This window comes from Colletotrichum scovillei, assembly GCF_011075155.1.
Source record: "Colletotrichum scovillei strain TJNH1 chromosome Unknown Contig00002, whole genome shotgun sequence".
Lineage (NCBI taxonomy): Eukaryota > Fungi > Ascomycota > Sordariomycetes > Glomerellales > Glomerellaceae > Colletotrichum > Colletotrichum scovillei.
Window position 1 is genome coordinate 1094942 of NW_023336260.1, and position 21668 is coordinate 1116609.

At 51.0% G+C, this 21668-nt stretch overlaps 3 protein-coding genes across 3 annotated transcripts; all 3 read right to left on the reverse strand.

The window, feature by feature from the left end:
- Positions 1-3084: 3084 nt before the first annotated feature.
- HER10_EVM0002177 (cation transporter) lies at positions 3085-5082 on the reverse strand (the record flags this gene model as incomplete). Its single annotated transcript, XM_035471902.1, has 2 exons — positions 3085-3785; positions 3840-5082. 2 exons carry the CDS (start codon positions 5080-5082, stop codon positions 3085-3087), a joined length of 1944 nt encoding a protein of 647 aa, XP_035336954.1.
- An 808-nt stretch (positions 5083-5890) lies between these two features.
- On the reverse strand, positions 5891-7048 carry HER10_EVM0011098 (uncharacterized protein; the record flags this gene model as incomplete). The annotated part of the gene is made up of 1 exon (XM_035480538.1): positions 5891-7048. The coding sequence occupies one exon, from the start codon at positions 7046-7048 to the stop codon at positions 5891-5893; it is 1158 nt and encodes a 385-aa protein (XP_035337681.1).
- A 10849-nt stretch (positions 7049-17897) lies between these two features.
- On the reverse strand, positions 17898-20912 carry HER10_EVM0004651 (uncharacterized protein). The gene is made up of 4 exons (XM_035474287.1): positions 19585-20912; positions 19092-19147; positions 18460-18905; positions 17898-18379 (listed from the first exon to the last, which is right to left on the reverse strand). Exons 1-4 carry the CDS (start codon positions 19820-19822, stop codon positions 18130-18132), a joined length of 990 nt encoding a protein of 329 aa, XP_035337139.1. The 5' UTR covers positions 19823-20912; the 3' UTR covers positions 17898-18129.
- Positions 20913-21668: the final 756 nt, after the last annotated feature.

The window sequence follows — 21668 nt, forward strand, 5'->3', positions numbered from 1 at the left end:
GTAGCTTGCGACAGTTACGGTCTATTAGAAACGTATAGCGTTGCGTGTCAATCTTCCCTCTCATGCCTAACGAGCTTATTCCTTGAGGTTTTGGTTTTTTCTACATCAGACTATGACCCCATGGTTGTATTCGTGAAAGCTACTTATGTGCTAAACCGCACTGAAAACCGTAGATTTGGCGAAATGTCGAAGAAGAAGGAACCTACTCACTGTGACAAGCAAGTCACACAAGGTACATAATCTGGTCGCCTCGGGCAGGCTGTGGTAGTGATGTCGCAATGCGGACGTTCTTTCATTCCACACCTTAGTATCTATTCTACGTTCTTGAGTCTGCTGGTAGACCAGAAAGAGGTAAAATTGAGGGCCTACGTGGCGTTCAAAGCGTGACAGCCACCGCGTGAGCCAACATCGCTGGTCAGAGCCGTTTGACCGGTACGAAAACGGGGGGCGCTGACGAGTGCCGCCCGAAGGGATGATTAGCGTGTCAACATCCCAATGATACATCTTAGGCAGCAACTGATATGGTCATCAAGATGCATTGAGTTCTCTGACTTCAGTTATTTGGTTGGCTGATGGCAAGTCTCAAAGAAACAGTTTAACAGAGGCGTCCCAAGTCAACGGCTCTACCCAGTAAGTCAAACCCCCCACTTCCCGGCACCCCCCTGTTTCTGGCACCCACAAAAACGCGAAAATCCACCACAACGCAATGCCCACCCCCAACCTCCTTTTATCACAACATTTTCAATTCGAGTCCAAATGGGCTCATTTTTTGCACATACCTTCTTCTATATCTAATGCCTCAATATACCGAAGATCAGCTTCGTCAGGCTCTCGAGGACATCTCAAACGGCAAGAGTCAAAAGAGAGCCTCATTGGAGTATGGGATACCACGATCAACCCTCCAACTACGTCTCCAAGGTGGTCAGACTAGGAAAGTGGCTTTTGCTGACTGGCAGAGGCTGTCTCCTGACCAGGAGAGTAAGCTGGCACAATGGGTTCGCATTCAGGCTTCGCTGGGCCTCGCACCAACGCACCAACAGGTGAAGGAATTCGCAGAGCGAGTTCTGGCTGCTGCTGGGGATACCAAACCATTAGGAAAGGCTGGATCTATGCCTTCGTGAGAAGGAACCCTATCATTAAGGTTCAGAGAAGTCGTTCCATCGATTCTAGACGCGTTAATGGGGCATCTACTGAGGTCATTAGGAACTGGTTTAAGTTCCTTGCTATCCCTGAGATCAAGGACATCAAACCAGCCAACAGATATAATATGGATGAGACTGGCATCCTCGAGGGTCAGGCTAATGGGTTAGTGCTGGGCATGGCTGAGACGACGTCTGTTCGCAAGAAACAACCTGGGTCGAGGGCATGGGTCTCTATCATTGAGTGTATCTCAGCCTTGGGTAGGGCACTTCGTCCTCTTATCATTTTCAAGGAAGACGGTCCAACAACAGTGGTTTCCATTACATCTGGTTCCATACGATGGGTGGGAGTTTACAGCAACAGATAATGGCTGGACTACAGACTTAACTGCCATTGAATGGTTAGAGAAGTGTTTATCCCACAGACTATGCGAGGCTGAGGGCGAGGCTCGACTGTTGATTGTGGATGGGCATGGGGTCATACGACGACAGACTTCATGTGGAATTGCTATATTAACAATCCATTTACTGTTCTTACCACCACACTCCTCTCATGTCCTCCAGCCACTTGACCAGTCTGTCTTCAGCCCTGTTAAGTCAGCCTATCGGAAGGAGCTCGGTTACTTGTCTCAATGGAACGACTCTACCATTATAGGTAAAAGGAACTTCCTGGACTGTTACCAGAAGGCTCGACTTGCTGGTCTATCAGTCTCGAACATCAGAAGTGGTTGGAAGTGGACTGGTCTACACCCTGTAGCGATGGTTAAGCCCCTGATGAACCCTATGGTATTACCTGAGCCTTCTAAGCCCACCACACCCAAACCAACCAGTCGGGGCAAAAGCGATGCCATAATGGTCAACAAACTACCCCTGTTGAGCCATGGGATTCTGCTTCCTCTGCAGTGGTCTGGTCGACACCCAGGAAGCTGGCAGAGCTCAGCGGTCAACTGCACTTATACACCCAACTCGACAATGATACCAGCACTCAACGGCTGCTGTTCAGGAAGGTGAAAAAAGGCTTCACAGAGCAGGCCTGGCAACTGGCAGCTGCCCAGCAGCAGCTGGCTCACCTGAGGGCTCAAGTTACCAACGCTGCAGTTAGGAAGAGGAAGACTGTTCAGATCGATCCCAACACGAAGTTTGCGAACATCAGGGATATCCATCGGGCTCAAATCGAAGCGGGTGAAAAGGAGGTTATTACGGCTGAATCCAGCGACTCTGAATGCCCTAGTGAGGCTGGCAGTTGTATTGTAGTGGGTGTGGTTGAGGATCAATAGTTAATAGTAATGAGGAGGTTGGGTTGTGATCCCATCGTTTTTGTGGGTGCCAGAAACAGGGGGGTGCCAGGAAGTGGGGGGTTTGACTTACTTCCCAAAGACCTCCTTGTGAGTCGAGATGGTTCTTTTTCAGGCCACATTTCCTTCCCAGACAGGTATTTCAGCTGTGTCTTGGTGATGATCATGTGGCTGCGACATTACGTCTTTGCTTAACCGTTCCCAGCATGCATGGGCTCTGTGGCGTCGTACACCCCGAAGTGTGTCACTCCTATAGCCCCTCGTGTATCCCTCCAACTTCATGGGAAATGCAACCGTGGAGACTCGGACTGATTCAGGCAAAGTTGAGGTGAAAGGCAGTTGGGGATTCCTTAGCATCGGTACTTAGGAGACAAGGCTAGTCGTATACATCCACCCAGCCTTTAGAAGTACTGTAAATAAACGGCCTATGGCTATGTGCTTCGCCCTAAAGTTTCATAGAATTACGGCCTTAAGAAACATTCGAAACACTGTAGCAAAGGTTCGTTTGCAAGCTTGAATGTACGAGTACGCCCGCGCAAGGCTGACAGCGATAAAGGTCTGGTCCTTTCGACGGACTCTCCGATTCTTTACTATTCCTCTCCAGATAAAGTATGCGTGTAACATGCATAGCTTTTGCATTTTGCAGCCTTTCACGCCGCTTCATGTCTGGTCCTAGCCCCTCTCAGTCTCCAATCTTCCTCTTCCTCCTCCAGCAGCCTCTGTCCAGGCAATCGCACAGCCCTGTCCAGAGCCACAGGTAAACCTCGATGACGCCCTCTCAACATGACGAGACATAAGACTAGTTTGCTCCCGGGATGCCATCCTCCAGAGAAACTCATGGCATCTTTAGGAAGCCCAACAGATATACCAACACAGCCGTAGCCCGAAACCACTTCAAATATGACATTAAAAACCGAAAAGTGCACCGGATCTTCCAGAAAGTGTGACGTCTCTATCGTTACGATAATGAGAACAGCCAGTGCGAGAAGCCACAGATCGTGTGCTAGTTGACCACGGATTTGCTGGTTCACGAAACTCATTCGAGTTTCAAACCCGCTGCCTCTCTTCTCGGTTTTAGCAGCACCAACACCAGCAAAGCTTAGATTCTCGCGTAGAAAGTGTGTCAAAATACCGGTGCTGCTTTGAGCTATTTTCGCGCCCGGGTGGGAAGAGACTGGAGATGGTTCATCGTCGTCATAGATCCCTAGAGACCGCTCTTCGTAGACGTTGGAGTGCCGCATAGTGATCACCACGGGATACACGGAGATGTACATCATGATGACATACAGTACCTGCAGCCCCGGATAGGCGGAGGCTATTGGGATTACGTAGAAACCTCCAGAGCGGACAGCTACGACTATGTCAGTGTTGTCTTTTTCGTAGTGGATGGAAAAGAGTGACATACCTAACGCTTGGAATAAACCGTCCAGCACTCTAGCCCCAGCAGGAATAGCTTCAATCTCAAATGCCATCCAGTCAATACCATTCGTCATGAGGACCATGAATAGGAGCCACCACGTCGGCCGTGATGGGAAAAGATTGGTGTAAACTCGACGCGGGTACTTCAGGATGAACTCCAATGTGCTCTTCAGCTCGGCCAATTTTCCCTCGGCTGTCGTCGCACGAAGTATTTTCAATGCTGCCCAGAAGATAAGTCTCAGAAACAGCGGATATGCCGTGTTGCCCGCGAGGATGAGTAAGCCCATGGTTATGAGCACGAAATATGCCTGCTGGAAGGGCACTACGTTAGCGTCCAGCAATGACATCCCCGAGTTGTTGAATGCTGAGACAGCGAAGAATATGCCTGCCCACCACGGATTTGCACCGTTAGATGTTGCGACTATAGGCATGTTGTTCGCGATCCAGGCTCCGAGAGCAAGACTTCCTAGTACTTGCCAGAGCACTGAATATAGTGGGACCACGATGGACAACAGGTGAAGGGCCCGGTATTCGAGGCCTCCTAGACGAGAGCGTTCGGGCCCCGTAAGGGAGTGGAATTGGGAGTTGCGGCCCTCTTTAGAAGCGCCGAGGAAGGACAGCCAAGGCCGAGTAGGTGTCTTGTTTGAAAGGGTCGAAGGTGTTGAACGCCGGCTGATGTTTCCGGTGGTCTCGATGGTAATGTGATTACCCACGGTTCGAGGTTGAGGTGATGTCTCTACGTCAATCAAGCCGGTGCCGCTCGCAGCTCCTTTCCCTTGAGCTGCAGCAATACTGTTATTGGACACTGGCAGGCTCCCATCATGCCGGCTGCCTTCTTTTTGGGCACGAGCGACCACCCGCAGGCTCTTTTCAAAGACATGCTTCCTCGCCACGACCGTCCATATCGATACCCAGACAGAACTGCCGATAATGATAAGCAGCCATAGCATCACCTGTTGCCACACAGTCATCTCGCTGAGGTTGACCGTGTTGAGTCCGGCTTCCGTCATGGCGGAGATGACGAGGAAAAGCGAGTCGACATAGCTGATGCTGCCGTGTGGATTTGACGAGGCGTAGAAGATTGCCGATGCGAGGAGGGTTGTGCCGATGAAGTAGGCATAATGCAGTGTTATGAAGTTGAGAGGTGGTAAAAGTGCCCGGAGCCCGCTCTTGGATGAGTTTTCTTCATCCTGGTAGCGTTGACGAGAGTTCGTCGCAGATTGTGGCATTATGATTGTTGACATCTCAACCAGGTCGTCAATACCGTTGGACGCCGAGCCGGCAAATAGATTAAACTTTCCAGATCGCGATTGCCAAGTTCAAAAGATCTGCGCAGCCAGGGTCGACTTGATTTTGTTGTCGTCAACTCTTGATTACTCACTCGACCTTTCCCCTAGCCACTTCCTGAGAGAAAACAGTAGCAAAAATCCACACAAAACGCCTGTCAAACACTTTGCCGTCAACACAATATTTGGAGCCTTTCAACCTTTTCACAGCTCACAAATTGTCGGTGAGAGAGGGTCAGGGGTGGGTAAGAGCCGATTGACCAAGCCGAGTCATTCGTCAAAGGAGACAACAAAATTTCGCGCTAAAGGGGCACCGTCTGCAGAGCGGATGCTTCTTCATCTCGCTTGGCACGTGGGCCCGCTAAAGCTTAATCTCACCGAGCTTCGCCGACGATTCAAGAGTTCAGAGAGCGCTTTTCAGCCCAACTCACATAGGCCAAAATACACGGACTTGAGAGTAAACGGGAAGAGCTAAGTTGCTTCACAGAAAGTATGTCGCATCGAGTACATTGCATGAGGTGGGACACTAGTTCGGGCAAGCCAATTTATTCAAACATCCTACTCGTGAACACCCAGCTACCATGTCCAAAGACAGCCAAACCCAGCCATGTGAAACCAAGCTCCAGAGTCCCTTTTGTCGCAAGATACATATGCCATGCTCCTCGGTATTTTTAGACCGGTATGAAAATTATAGAGATAAAAGAAAACGAATGCCTTGAGGACCCGTCCAGTCCGCCAGCTACCTCTCCGCTTAGAATCCGAGGAGGCCGTTGAAGGTGGCAGCAACAGCTTCGCTCTTGTCACCGGAGGCCAGAATCTGAGCCTTGGCGTCCAGGCACTGGGTCTTGGCAGCATCGTTGGCCTCGCAGACGTTAGTAAGCTGATCGCAGACGCGGTTGATGATGATGTTGGGGTTGAGGGCATCCTGTTGGCCCTGGGCAACGAGGGGGTCGGTAGGCAAGAAGGTTCCCTCATCAGCCTTGCGGCCAGCACGGCCAAGCTGGAAGTCAATAGTGGGAGTGCACTTTCCGAAGTCAGCGGCGCCGGTGGCAGCTCCACCGTTGTTGGCGTTGCCGGCGTTTCCAGTGTTGGCATTGCCGTTGTTGGCGTTGTTGTTGCCAGTGTTCTGGTTCTGGTTGTTGTTCTGGTTGTTGTTGTTGTTCGCGTTGCCAGTGTTAGCGTTACCGGTGTTGTTGCTCGCACCAGCGTTTCCGCTGGCAGCACCGCCGCAGGAGCTTCCAGCGTTGGCATTTCCGGTGTTGGCATTGGCATTGCCGGCATTGTTGTTGTTGTTCTTGTTGCCGTTATTCTGGTTGTTGTTGGCGTTACCAGTGTTGGCGTTACCAGTGTTGGCATTGCCGTTGTTGTTGCCGGCGTTGGCATTGCCTCCGGCGGCAGCACCACCAGCAGCCTGGCCCTTGATGGTGAAGTTGGAGAAGCCCTGAGCCTGCATCACCTCGGCGACAGACAGACCAGTGGCATCAAAAGGGTTCGTCAGAGAAGTGGCCGAGTTGGCGTTCTCGGCATCGGATCCGGTGACGGCCGGGTCGACGAGGGGCACGATGCCACGGAGGGCCTCGGTGGCGGGGAGAGAGGCATCGCCGCAGATGCTGGGAACGCTGACGACGAAGGGGTTGAAGTTCTGCTCGGCGGCAACGACACCCTTGGCAGCCTCGAGAACATCGGCGCCGGTACCGAGGGCCGCAATCTTGTCGGCGAGAGTCAGCTTGTCGCAAGGGTCGGCGGCGGCGAGGAGAACGCCCGGGATGCCTCCAGCGAGGGTGGCGGCTTCACCGGGGTTGCCAGCCTGCAGAGAAGAGACGGCTTGAACGGGGACCTGCTCCTGGCCGAAGCGGGCTTCGACAGCGGCCAGAACGGCGGAGATGAGAAGGATCTTGGAGTAAGACATGTTTGCTGATTTGAAGGCTGTAAAGGGTTGATTGAAGCAACGTTTACTGAGTGTCGAAGAATCGAACGGGGTTTAGAAGTTAAAAGTTGAAAAAGATTGTAATAGACCGGCTAGCGGTGTGTAGTTGGATCAGGACAAGAAAGAGTGTCGAGAACGTAAAAAAGTTCACAGAACTGAAAGATTGAAGAGTAGAGAAGGATGCTTGTTGGTTGCTGGATGAGGAGGAAAGGAAAGAGAGTTGGGATGACAGGTGGGATCATCACTATTATATAGATCTAGGAGTGTCCGATGTCAGATCAGTCGTTTCCATGATCTCGCGGCTCTCTTACTGCGCGCATAGGCAAGAAGGGGGCAAGACGAGACAGTCTGCGACGATGACAACCCATGACAGGCTTCTTCCCATCCCTTCTAGATGCCGTTCCCGCTTTCTCTCATACATGGGATCGTAGCCGAGAAGGCAAGCCTGCTCTGCCTGCTTTCTGTCTTGCTCAGCCATCAGTAAACGCCGCCTCGTGGAAGAGTGTGCCTAGGTCGAGGTCGCAACGTGCCGCAAAGTGCTACTCATGGCCCTGACCACCCCCTTAGCGACGATCATACTAGAACGATGGGATGAAATAGCCATGGTGCGGCAAGGACGTCACGGCCATCACAGTGGCCCAAGTCGTCCGCGTGCTACAAAGTGTCGTCCCAACTGGCCTCACACGCACAGTTTGTCTCATGTCGCTTGGATCGAGGATTCACCCAGGGAGCATGGGGGTTCAGATGGCCGCCTCCGTCCAGTCTCTTATGTTCGGGAACACGGCCGAAATTGACATGGAGGTGCCCTGCTGCCAGCTCATAGTTGCTTCGGATTCTGCATGCGCCCAACCGCTGCCTTCTTGAAGGGGTCGCGGTGACTGCAAGTGGTTCAGGTCAGGGCGATGTCGGCTTGAAGCGAGAGAGTTAAGTTAGAGCCCCTGGTCAAAAAGTAGCCAGAATGACGAAAGAAGAATGGTTTGAATGGGGAGAAGATCCAACAGCATGGATCATCTGGAGGCGAAGGGACTCGAAGAAAGGGGTCTCTGCGCAACAGTGATGTGCCAGAGGACCATTCAGGGATTAGCGTCCCCCAATGTCCCCCTAACGTCCCCCGGGCCGAGCGCGTCACATCCCTGTAGCTTTCCAATCTTTCTTTACTTTCGGGGCCGAAGCGATGAGGAAGACGAGGGAAGAAGTCTGCTCCAGCACCCTAAAACCCCCCCGGCACGCTTTAAAACGCGGCATCGTGAGATGGAATCCACCATCATGGGGCCTCCACTTGGAAGCGGCATGAGGTTGACTTGGGCACCCGGCAATTGTCCACCACTCAGATCCTTTCTGTCCAGCTTGTTCCCCCAGCTTCGGCTGCCACAAGAGGGGGGGTCGCGACATGATGCTCTCGGGGTTTTAGGGACTGTATCCTGTGAGAGGGGAACAGGACGACAGTGAGCTGGTTTCGAGGGCTCTGCGACGCTGAAGAAGAGTTGTGCTGGGTTGATGATGCTGACGCGCGAGAGAACTGGGACTTTTGGCGATGGGACGACGCTGAGCCTTTTCTCAAGTGCCATCCGGTGGCAAGCTCAACCTCATCCTACAGCACAGAGCTGTCAAAGCATGCGATGCACAAGTGCGGAAAAGAATGGTGCTGGGTTGCATTGCCTCGTACGAGTCGTAGCATTAAGCTCGTCAGGCCCCGAGGGTGGCTGCTGGGAGGCTGAGAGTTTGAAATGCTCTAGCGCTTGTGTGTCACGCATGGCCCGGTGGCACGTAGGTCATTTAATCAAAAAGTAATCTATCGCCAGTGCTTGTATTGTGGGCGGGAGTTAGTCCTCCCGGCTGAAAGGTCCGATAAATTAATTGAACCCGTGGCTCTGGTCCTCACATATTCTCCCCAGATCATCCGGTCCCGAAAGATTTAGAGCTTGGTCTTTAGACATGTCAGTTTCCCCGTAAATGATGATCAATGGAATGAAAAGTATGTTGCAAGTTCACTGTAACGAGAAACATCTCGTTGATCTGCGGCTTGACGAAATCTGATCCGAATTACTCATCAGTCATTATGCGTTTTTGCTTGCTCATAGCGTCTTCCCTTGTCGTCGATCCAGATTGACTTTCTATGCTCAGTGGCAGCTGTCAGTCTCACTTGGCTCTTGCATCATACCCATTGCCTTGCTCTCAGTCTCGCTCTTTACTTTTTCTTCGTTCCTGGCTCTCTAGCCACTGCCTAGCGACGCTCGGGCTAGAGATCAACACAACTCACATGGGTGCCACTACAGAATGCGACGCGAGACCTGGCAAGCTAACTGAACCCCAGACAGGCGATGTTCGCTTCGGAAGCGCCTATTTCTCAATTCCTCCCCCTTCGACTTCGGCAAAAGACTTGCCGTAGCCCTGGCTAAATTGCATTGGTTCTCTAGCCTACCAAGAACAGCAGGTCAGTGGTTGACCGCCATTGACAACGTCCAGTCCAGCCACAAGTCAGGGTCTGTCGGGAATCTGTGCCATCCTTGGGCCCGCAGTCCATCCCATTTGGGTAATCCCAGATTTCCAGATCGCATCGATCAAACAGCCTCATCAGGGGTTCCTGAGACGACTCCAAAACCTTATGGGTCTCGACCCGGTTCGACCAAACAACAACACTGAAAAACTTGCCTTTTCGGGCTTGTCAGCCCTTTTGACCGAGCAATACGTGCCGTCCATCTCTTACAAAGGAGCTGACCAGCTGGTCAGTTTTCTCTCTGAAATGAGAACATCCCAGGCTTGGTTCCCAACGTGGTCAAGACGCTTCACTTGCCGCCTTTCGGTTCGAGGCCCGCCAAGCCGAGGCAGGGCGAAATTCTCTTTTTTTCAGCTACTGTGCCAAGAAGCTGTGTTTGATCTGTGCTTCTCTCCAGTCTTTTCCCAAATTCTGTTTATTTTTGAGATGACTACATCAACAATCTGCTGCAACTCCTGTGATCTTGGAATAGATCCAAGCCGTCTTGGCTGGAACGGATCACAGCAAAGGCGTACCACGAGCCAACGATACATCCTCGGCCAGAGTTCAAGTCAAACTAACACAAGTTAAACGACGATAAGTCTAGATCTTCAGTGAGCCAGACGCCTGCCTATTGTATCCCTGTACCGAAGCTGTGTAGATTTTTGGACGCTCCAAGACGCGGCTGCCGACAGACGGCCAGACCTCGGAGGATTCCGTCCATGCACACGACATCTGGCCTCGGCGAAGGGTCGGGAACCGTATTAAGAAGCTATCGCTCGTCTTCGACTCAACCTGCTATCGAGTCAGGCAACTTGCAAGTCCTTCCACCTCGTCTTCCTCGTCCTCTACTCATCGCATAACATGATCTCCCCAAGCCTCCCCAGCCCCAAAGCTCGCCGGACTTCCGAACAGAGCTGATTCATTCAAATCCGTCTCAAGTCTCATTTCCTGCTCGTCTGAAGTCTAGATTCCTTCCATCCGTCCATCGCTTTCTTAGGTCCTTCTATTAATCACGCTCTTCTTCCCCTCCCGAGACCTAGGGAGGATCATATCTGCCGTCGCTGCAATAGCCACTCCTTAGTTCCGTCTGAAGCTCTAAGGTCTAGAGCCAAGAGCCCCATCCCACGGCATTACGTGCTTGCTTCCTCGGCGCATTGTGCCTCCACCCACTCACATTTCGGCCTGATTCTCATCCGATCTTTGGGAATGGGGGGGTACGGAGGTTTTTGACTCTCATGCCGGCATTGCGTGTCAAGAGAAATGACTTCCTGCATTTTAACTACACGAACTCTAGTATTATTCAGTTGACGGGACGACCTCTGCTACTCAACATTCAAGATCTTTTGTGTCAGTCCATTTGATTTCAGCAGCTGATCGAGGGTTCATGTACCGTTTTTATATATGTTTAATTGAGGTTAGACTCTCCTCGTTTCTCTCAATACTCAATAGAATGCCTTTCCTTGCCCTATGCTGTCACATATATTTCAGGTGCCACAAATGCAAGCTGATGCCCCAGTCGTAGCAACCGAGAAGCTTCATGCAACGCCCCATATGGCTAGTCTCCGGGAACCTCTTCAAGAGTCGCCCCATTCTCGGCGCTGTTGCACATCGACTTTCGCGGCAGCGCCGTACCTTATTCCTCAAATAGCCGCCGCAGAAGACACAAAGTCTATAGACTTGCGCCCCCGTGAGGTGGGCTACATATTTCGGGCTCGGAGAATAAGTCAAACCCCCCACTTCCTGGCACCCCCCTGTTTCTGGCACCCACAAAAACGATGGGATCACAACCCAACCTCCTCATTACTATTAACTATTGATCCTCAACCACACCCACTACAATACAACTGCCAGCCTCACTAGGGCATTCAGAGTCGCTGGATTCAGCCGTAATAACCTCCTTTTCACCCGCTTCGATTTGAGCCCGATGGATATCCCTGATGTTCGCAAACTTCGTGTTGGGATCGATCTGAACAGTCTTCCTCTTCCTAACTGCAGCGTTGGTAACTTGAGCCCTCAGGTGAGCCAGCTGCTGCTGGGCAGCTGCCAGTTGCCAGGCCTGCTCTGTGAAGCCTTTTTTCACCTTCCTGAACAGCAGCCGTTGAGTGCTGGTATCATTGTCGAGTTGGGTGTATAAGTGCAGTTGACCGCTGAGCTCTGCCAGCTTCCTGGGTGTCGACCAGACCACTGCAGAGGAAGCAGAATCCCATGGCTCAACAGGGGTAGTTTGTTGACCATTATGGCATCGCTTTTTGCCCCGACTGGTTGGTTTGGGTGTGGTGGGCTTAGCAGAAGGCTCAGGTAATACCATAGGGTTCATCAGGGCTTAACCATCGCTACAGGGTGTAGACCAGTCCACTTCCAACCACTTCTGATGTTCGAGACTGATAGACCAGCAAGTCGAGCCTTCTGGTAACAGTCCAGGAAGTTCCTTTTACCTATAATGGTAGAGTCGTTCCATTGAGACAAGTAACCGAGCTCCTTCCGATAGGCTGACTTAACAGGGCTGAAGACAGACTGGTCAAGTGGCTGGAGGACATGAGAGGAGTGTGGTGGTAAGAACAGTAAATGGATATTGTTAATATAGCAATTCCACATGAAGTCTGTCGTCGTATGACTCCCATGCCCATCCACAATCAACAGTCGAGCCTCGCCCTCAGCCTCGGGCATAGTCTGTGGGATAAACACCTTCTCTAACCATTCAATGGCAGTTAAGTCTGTAGTCCAGCCATTATCTGTTGCTGTAAACTCCCACATCGTATGGAACCAGATGTAATGGAAACCACTGTTGTTGGACCGTCTTCCCCTGAAAATGATAAGAGGACGAAGTGCCCTACCCAAGGCTGAGATACACTCAATGATAGAGACCCATGCCCTCGACCCAGGTTGTTTCTTGCGAACAGACGTCGTCTCAGCCATGCCCAGCACTAACCCATTAGCTCCTGACCCTCGAGGATGCCAGTCTCATCCATATTATATCTGTTGGCTGGTTTGATGTCCTTGATCTCAGGGATAGCAAGGAACTTAAACCAGTTCCTAATGACCTCAGTAGATGCCCCATTAACGCGTCTAGAATCGATGGAACGACTTCTCTGAACCTTAATGATAGGGTTCCTTCTCACGAAGGCATAGATCCAGCCTTTTCCGGTTTGGTATCCCCAGCAGCAGCCAGAACTCGCTCTGCGAATTCCTTCACCTGTTGGTGCGTTGGTGCGAGGCCCAGCGAAGCCTGAATGCGAACCCATTGTGCCAGCTTACTCTCCTGGTCAGGAGACAGCCTCTGCCAGTCAGCAAAAGCCACTTTCCTAGTCTGACCACCTTGGAGACGTAGTTGGAGGGTTGATCGTGGTATCCCATACTCCAATGAGGCTCTCTTTTGACTCTTGCCGTTTGAGATGTCCTCGAGAGCCTGACGAAGCTGATCTTCGGTATATTGAGGCATTAGATATAGAAGAAGGTATGTGCAAAAAATGAGCCCATTTGGACTCGAATTGAAAATGTTGTGATAAAAGGAGGTTGGGGGTGGGCATTGCGTTGTGGTGGATTTTCGCGTTTTTGTGGGTGCCAGAAACAGGGGGGTGCCGGGAAGTGGGGGGTTTGACTTACAGGGTATACATTGCACGCGACGTTTGACACCCAAGCTTGATCGTTCTTAGGGTAGTAATCTTAGTGATCTCCCTCAAGAACCTTTCGTACATTTTCGATTCCATCCTGCCTGCCCTCTTTCTGCCGTTCGGCAAGCAACTGGTAAGCTCAGTGACCTTATGCGCGTTTCTCATAAGCGCTGAGTAGACGGGAACAAGGTGGGCCTCGTCCCACTTCAGAGTGATGCTGATCCGGTGCATATGCGATATGACTTCCTTCCATAGCTCCTGCGGCATCAATGATGTCCGTCACCGGCTCGGTCTCTTATTCGGGTTGTTGAGTTTGGCTAAGGAGAACTATGATGACGGCTCAAATTGGAAGTTTTTCTTGGCAAAGAAGAGGTCTATGACTTCGTTTCGTATTGTACCCTCTGTTACGAGAAGACTTGGTCTCAGGCAGAGGCATGTTTCTGCTGTCTTTGAACAAACGCGACAAACCACCCTTTCCCAGTGAGGCTCGCTGGAGATGGAACTCAGGTTAACCCAGAGCCTCTTTTGTAGAAGAACCATGTCTGAGTACTCGTAGATCATGTCGCGCAACTCACTGGGAAGGCGAAGAAATGCTGGGAATCGGGCCTCTGAAGTTGGTAAAGTTGGTGAAGTTGGTGGACTTGGTGTTGCTGGCTTGGGATCCTGCTCATAGCTCTGAACCACGTGCTTTACGCGAAGTTTTGATTCTTCATATGCAATAGTAGAGTTATGTTTCTCTCGATGTAGTGGTAGAGGCGAGCTTTTGGCCAGTCTTTGCTATACGTAGTGTCTCGACTACCAAGTGTCTCTTCTGGGTTTACTTTGGGAACTTCTCATAGGAAATCGAAGTGCTAAGTGGTTTATACAGAGTCGCGATTGAAAGTCATCTCTTGCCAAACACAAAGTGAATGAAGCCATCGAAGAGGTCATTTTGCGGCAATTCAGGCTGGAGAACAATGCTCACAAGTAGTCTCATATCTTTAGACTCCTTAACTTACGTCGGACTACATGTTTGCCCTTACAGCTCTATCCAATCTTTTGAAGGCCTAGCAATATTTTTCGTAACAATGAAAGCGAGTCATCTATTACAATGGTCACACTGCCGCGAATCTTGGAGACTAGGCACAAATTGAGCTCCTGGACCTCTTCATCATAGACTATTACATTCAAGTCCATTCTATTGCTCATTCCTATCGTCCAGCAATAGCTTGAAAATCTATCAGGCCAAAGATACTCAAGAGAAGCACGGGAAGCATGGGGATCTTCCAAATACCTACGAGGTTATTGAGGACCGTAGATTTGGTTTCCTTATCATTAGTATCTTTACAGCTTGCTCAGCACTTTGTACACGTGGCTCCGGATTCTTTTAGACACATCATATGTTATTACTTCGGCGGCCATCCGATAAGTCTCGGCACGGCATTCGAGACCTCTCCCTACCTAGTCCAGTTTCCCCGATCACAAGCCCAGTCGGACTTCTTTCAGTGGCAGTTATGTTTAAGATGCCAGATCATCTTCTGTCTTTACTGATCATGTCCCCAATTGAATGATCATAGACCAACGCAATCTCATTTGATGTCACTACGCGCCTGATTTGCGGTAGTTGAGTACTAGTAGGCTTCCCTTAGAGACAGAAACTGTTCGTGAGGTTGCTGATGATCGCTTACGGCATTAGAAGTAATTTCTCATAAATTGACAAGTTAAGGAAATCCTCCTTTCCAGGTGATCCTTTTGTTTGGCTCGGTAGAGAATTTGTCAAATCGCACCATGATGTGGTAGAAGTTCGAAAGACATCGTGATTGGAGTCCGAAGAGGTCTGAAAACAAGTATGGCTGGAGGCTTTAACATATCAGGTTGCAATTGCGAACCGAAGACCACGAGACAGTGGACTTAGGACTCTGAAGACCCAGCCTCACTTACTTGTATTCATTGAGGCCATTTCGAAGCCGCATATTATATGGATTACTTACGTGCAATGTCAACTGGAAGTATGTCCAACTCGGCTCGTCCGAAATTACTCTAGAGTCCAAGATGAAGAATAAGTTTCTAGAAAAGGTTTTGCGAGTTGGCAGTCTAGTGTCACCCTTGGCAGGTAAGTATAGAAACTTTCTACAAAATTGTTGGTCCAAGCCAAATGCGAGGTCGAATTTGACCTCTGCCTGTGAAAGCATACTCAAAGAGTCTCTGAGTGCTCGTTAAGACTCGCCTTTCTTGGAAATATTTCTTTCTTAAGGAATCAGTTTCCAGGAGGACCGTATTTGCAGAGTCTCACCATTACGTACCATCGTAGCAACTTAATTCGTACCAAAGACTCGAGGTCACAACTCTTTCGCTAGAGGATTCCATCCATTGTTATTCATTGAGCTTCCTGGAAATATGGTTCTCCGCTTTAGCGAGGCCAACAAATTGTAATGCTGTGCAAGCTCTCCAACAGTCTCAGCAACTGATCGAGACCTCTCAAGACCGATCGCAGCACAGCGAATATCTGACCACATAAGAACAACTTGTATATCAATATTGACGACAAATTCATTATTCTGCGTATTTGTACAACAGCGAGGTGAAAGCCAAGTATTTGCGAAATTGTTGCGGTTGGTAAAGGTGATTATCTTCCTTCGCAAGTTTGAAACTATTGCACCCAGTTGAACAAAGTATTAACCTGTTCAAAAAGCACAAACGATGCACTTGCCTCTCTGATAATGCTCGATTCATAAAACACCTTCCATTGAAATAACAGAATAATGCGACAACTTGGTCTAAGCTTCATCGCAGCTTTACCCAAGTGGGCACACCGGAAGGATGGGCTCCGTCGCTGTCTTGAGTCTGAGGACATAGAGGATCCGAAAAGGATCTCGCCCACTACCCAGCAATTGATCGCCCGCCACGGCTGGAAGCGAACCAACATATAGATCGCATGGGTTCGGAGCGATGGTGTTACAGCCATCGCCTGCATGACGCCGAGGTGACAGGCCGCTCCTCAATCCCGAGAGGATGACGAGAACTAAGCGAGACACAATTGATTGAACCACTACCGACGATGTGACTGCGTCCTTCCCGCGATCTACAAATACCGAAAACGTCATTTAAACCAACTATATTTCAACGACACAGACAGAATGCATTCTTTAAAGTTGGCACGTCGGCATTTGTTTGTATCTTTCTAGGATTTAGGAGCACGTGCAGCAACTCTCAAGTCATGATGTTTAAGATACCTAAAGCAGAGCTTGGAATCCTTGTGCCGAATCCTTCTATTAGTTCCTTCTCGTGCGTAGATTGACGGAATCTCAACAGAGTGCGAGTCTCGTAGCACATCGTTCAAACAGTCGCCTATCCTTGAGAGTTGACTTCAATGGTTGATCTCGATTTTTCGCAACACCATGAACGTTCTATCGCGACGACGGCGTTTCATTTTCCCGTCGCCGCCACCGCCACGATCGCGTCTGTCGCCTGCGCCTCAGATTCCCAATCGAAGAGGGAGCCGCCAAGAGGCGAAAAGGCCGTGGAGCAAATGCGCGGCCGCCATCAACTGCTGAACAATGCATCGCTCATCGAACATGAACCCAGCAGGGCCGAGCCGATTGGCAGACTAGACCTGCCAGCACCACTGAACACGAGGACTGGAATGCGACCGTGCTAGTTGACTCGACTCATGCCCCTCCTCTCCGGTCGTATCCGTGGTGTACAGCCACACTCCGTGCCGCGCAGATCTGGCAGCGAATCTGGAGCAGACGACGGGAGCTGAACGACGGGCAGTTCAGGAATTCAACTCCAGCGATCGGCCGAGACAGTGTCTTGTTGCATTCTGAACACTGATGACGAACTCGAGTCAATCCTGCGAATGAACGGAGATGGGGCGGCGGCCATCAGAGTTTCGGGCCCATCTGCTTCTTCGTACCAATAACGGCAATGTGAACACGAAAACTTTGGGAAATACGCAATCAACACTTTCCCCCCAAATGTTTCCCACCCGCTGGGCAGCAGCAATTGCGACTCGCGGCTCGAAACTTGCCGCGCTGAACAGGCACAGCCTGGGTTGTCAAGCTGACAACTGACAACTAAACTTCAAGGCTCACCTTACCATCCGTAACTCTGCCGCCCCCTTTGCCCGCCCATCCCGAGAGGGGGATCCAATTTCTACGCGCTGCGCACCCGCGGCTGGGCGTTCTGACGTCGTCTGGTGGGGGGACGTTTTTTTGCCCTTCCAATCCCCCCTCCTCCCGTCCCATCCCTCCAGGAAAAAGCCCGTGAGGCCCTGACCAATTCTGACGAGTGTAGTGTACGGATAGACTGGGGTGGAACTGGGCAGAGAAACCTTGGCCAAGTCTGCCAGGTAGCCCTTGTCGCTAAGCGTTCTGTACCTGCGTCTGCCCAGGTTTTGCCTAGGCAATTTTCACCCCCCTATCGCTGGCCTCAGGCCGCCTGCGAATCCTTCGACGAACTTGAATTTGGGAGGGATTTTTCGTACGGAATTATATGTGGGTCGAAAGTCGGCACATATCCACACCGAAATGGCGGTTCCCTGTCCTTAATAGGCCATACCAAGAGCCTCGGCGGACAGCTCCTTTGCTCGCTTGGAGATGTAAAGTGGATTCATCACCGCGAGCTCCGGTTCGTTGCATAACTTTGCCATGGTAAATGTGTGCGCAATTCTCATCAATGGCGGAGGTGGGGAGACCATAGCGAAGCGAAATGTCAGCAACAAAAGAGCATTTCAATGGTCACATGATATTGGGCCCGAATTAAATATGGTAGGTTATCTTGATTCAAAGTGCGCGTTGATGAAGCAAAGCTACCTTACAGCCCCTCGCATCCGATGATATATGCGTATATACAAAATATGTGATCATTATCCCAATGTCCCCCAAAAAATCATTATTCTAGTTGGTGTAGATATCAATGCTCGCTAACAAAAAATGGCCAATATCCAATGTACACATTACCATTGTATGGTCTGTTTCTCGTTTTTGATTCTCTTATGATGATGCCTTGATCTCCATCGACAGGGTCGGTACGCGGAACGTGACAACGTTGGTGGCTGAGAGCGCTTCGGAACCGAGACCCATGTAACCGAGATATGTCGACGTCGTAGGGAAGTTGGCGTTGGTCATGGTGGTAAGCTTCGTCAGAAGTGGAGCGAGATCGCCGACAAAGTGCTCGATCGTTGCAGTGGCCTTCCAGGTCAAGACGTATTGGTCCAAACTGTTCTGTCCAAAGAAGAGTTGGCTGCAAGGCAAGTACTATTAGCTTCGACTCCCAAAAATCCCACATTCCAATCAAGGATATCGGAAAAAGCAGCAACTTACAATGTGGTGCCGTTAATCGTCTCTGTGGTAAGTGCGCCGGCGCCATTTTGGTAACCAATGGGCTGTGTCGCGGCGCCAAAGGTGCCAAACCACACCATCACTTCGTACTTCGCCTTGGTACTGTCTTGCGCCGAGGTCTTGTCGTCGTCCAAGAACATATCGATGGCGACGTTAGTGTTGGTGTCATTGTCGGTAAGCTCAGTCTCGTCGGTGTTCGTCGCAGCTGCGCCATCGGTGGTATAGTTGCCGACAGAGTAGGACCACTCAACATCTACGTTGATGTTTGAGAGCTTGGGAATGGAGACCGGGAGAGAGCTGCCGTCGACCTTGATGTTGGGGAAAGCGTGGACGGGCTGCGTCTCGGGGCCACGGGGGTAGCGCCATGTGACGTAGAACTCGGGGGCGCTGAAGTCGGTATCGTATGTCTGGTTGTTGAATGTGGTAACCTGAGGCGGGGAGCGACGGGTTAGCCGCGGTGCTTATGGGTGATGGCCATGCTCGGCGACAATGCAGCTTCAAGCTATGCAAACGTTGAAGCTGCAGTAGCTTGAAGCTGCATTCGAAAGCTTGGCCTTGGTGATACCAAACCCCGCGATGAAGACGGGCGGAGGAGGGGTCAAGACTTAACGTACATTCATACACAAGAGACCATCTGTGCCTTCGGTCCAACCCCACTGGTTCGGGTTCACTGTTGAGTCGAAACAGAAATCGTCAGCATGCTGTTGTCTTGTTGTAATAAAGAAAAGATCCCATGTGTATCTGCATGAACAGGAAGGCCAGCCAACTGGAGCAGACGGCCAGGTTACGCCCGCCCAGACAGGTTTCGCATTTCAAGGGAGCAAAAGTCAAAACAAATCTTCGGCTCATGCCATGAAGCTTGACAAGGTCCGCGGGCCAGAACACACAAACAAAACACGGGAGCCCGTGTTGTTCCCAAAGAAAAACGCAAAATAGTTCAGATGACATAGAGACAGACAGCGCGCAGAGCATCCGCAACGGGAGAGGCTTGATTGCATCGTGGTGTTCGGTCCGTGCCGCCGCATGTTGCGGAGAGGCAGGTTCCCGTGAAGGAGACAGGCGACGATGAAGACATCGCGAAAGACTGATGAAAAGGACTTGACTTACGTGTGTACTCCTGACCCTTGGACAGAGGGTGAAGACCCATTGCCTTGTCGCATGATACCATTGCCGTGATGCCATTGTTCTTTGGTGTCGTGCCCGGGTTGTCAGGCTCGGTGAAAATTGGCGATTGTCCGTTTGAACTTCTGCCAGCGTCGATTCCAATGAGGATACCGAGAGTCGCTCCGATGGGGACGGCCAGCAACACGAAGTTGACGACCCAGCGGAAGCCGAGGAAAGGCATTTTGAATAGGGAAAAGAGAGAGTAAGGAAAAAGAGCGTAAGTGAATGCTTTCTACGACTCTCTCCGAGCTGTTTTGCTGCAGTGGTCCCTTCCAAAAGACGACGATGCGGACAGGCTCAGGCGGAAATCCGATGCAATTCGTCTACTTCTATTCGCAGCAGCACATGCAGAGGAGCGAAAGTGGTGTCGTCGGTGACGGTCGGATTCTGGTTTAGGTATGGGAGGGTAGGTAATCGATTAGGTGGGTGGGAGGTTCAGGTAAGGAGAGGTTCAAGCCAGGTCTGTCTGGTCAGGTAAGGGTATGTTAGGGAACGCGGGCGCGGGCCTCGACTCGTGCAGGTATCCAGGGGACAGGGAAAAGGGGGTGTGGAAAGAGGGCGTGTCTGGATGATCCGAGCAAGCTCACAACCGTTGGGTGAGGTGAGGCTTGCTGTCTGCGTGAGAAATGCAGTCACAGGCCACAACAGGAGGAGACAGCAGAGTCAGACAAGTAGACAGTCGGCGAGCAGAAAGGATCCAGATGAGGCTTGTTCAGTCGGCAGCAGTCAACTGTACGTCAGGGCATGGGATTCGAGCGCAAGAACAGGCCAAGCCAAGCGAGGATATTGGGAAGGGGAAATGCAGAACTGAGGCGCGTCGGGCAAACGAACGTCCAGAAAGAGTCTACGAGGATAAGAACCCCTATCCTCAACCGCGGCGCAGCACGCCACCCCGGAAAGGCTTGTCCTCTTTTCTGCATCCAGTGCAGCAGACTGTAATTACCTCGTCCTCCTTGCTCGTGCTTATGTTCACCAATTGCTCTCCCAGTCTGAATCCCAAACAAACCGGGCGGAACGTGATGGGCAAGAGAGAAAAAAAAAAAAACGAAACGAAAGGACCGGAGTCCTGGGGCAAACAGACGGTTTAACGCCAGGTCCGTTGGGGACGTTTACACCGGCGAGGATCTATCTGGGACCGGTCTTTTTTGCCTGCTCAAAAATAACCCCCCTACAATGCTGAGTCCTAACTTGTATACAGATAGTATGCGGATATGTGGTGGTCCATCCATTCCATTCCATCATCCCGTCGTTCCCCCCTCCTCCGAAAAGGCCCAAGACTCAAGCAAACTTTTGCCAGCCAGGCCGGACATCTCAGATCACAAAATCGACGATTGCAGGTCCTGCTTCTAAATCGGACCGGCCCCTGGCCTAGCGCCAGTCAATGTGCCGGCTGCCTTCGGTCATCCTTGCATAAAATGGTACCCGCATTTCTAGAACACGAGAAAAAAGCAGGGATTTGTGAAGATAACGGCCCTGCAAGTGGATAAGAACCAGACTGCCATCGACGGCCTTGGATGCGGACGCTGGGATGACCCTGGGATTCATTGGACGGTCCTGGGATGGCCCTCATTGGCGAACATTGTCATCCGAACAGTGGGCTCGGCCCCTCCTTGAGGAAGAAGAAAATAACAGGAAGCACAGCAAAGGAGGGTGCAAAGACTACCTCAAATCAAGGTTCAAGAGTCAAGATTTAGAAGAGAGAGAGAGAGACAGCTGCCCGGTTGTCCCTGTCTTGCTTGCTACAGAGCACCGCGGAAGAGGTGGGAAGAGGTCAATGAACTTGGCTCGAGTCACCATTCATGGCAGCTTTTTCTGTTTTCCTTTTCTATGACCACTATCCGTACTTTCCTTCCCCTAATGTCTTCCAAGTGGAGACTCTTGGCCCCTGGTTATGTCCATCTTTTCTGACCGAAACATCCAATCCTTTAGTGAGCATATGCGAGCGGACGAGGGAGAACGTGCCCATAGGCGGCAGACTCTCCACTAACTCGACCCAAGAATCAAAATAAAATAGAAAAGAAAACAAC

What these genes read in the sequence shown, in the direction of transcription:
- HER10_EVM0004651 (XM_035474287.1), bottom strand. Translation starts at nt 19,822, where the DNA reads ATGCCTTTCCTCGGCTTCCGCTGGGTCGTCAACTTCGTGTTGCTGGCC. An exon ending in ATGGTCTCTTGTGTATGAAT is followed by an intron (nt 18,906 to 19,091) that starts GTACGTTAAGTC and finishes TCCCCGCCTCAG; the next exon opens with GTTACCACATTCAACAACCA. An exon ending in ACGATTAACGGCACCACATT is followed by an intron (nt 18,380 to 18,459) that starts GTAAGTTGCTGC and finishes CTTGCCTTGCAG; the next exon opens with CCAACTCTTCTTTGGACAGA.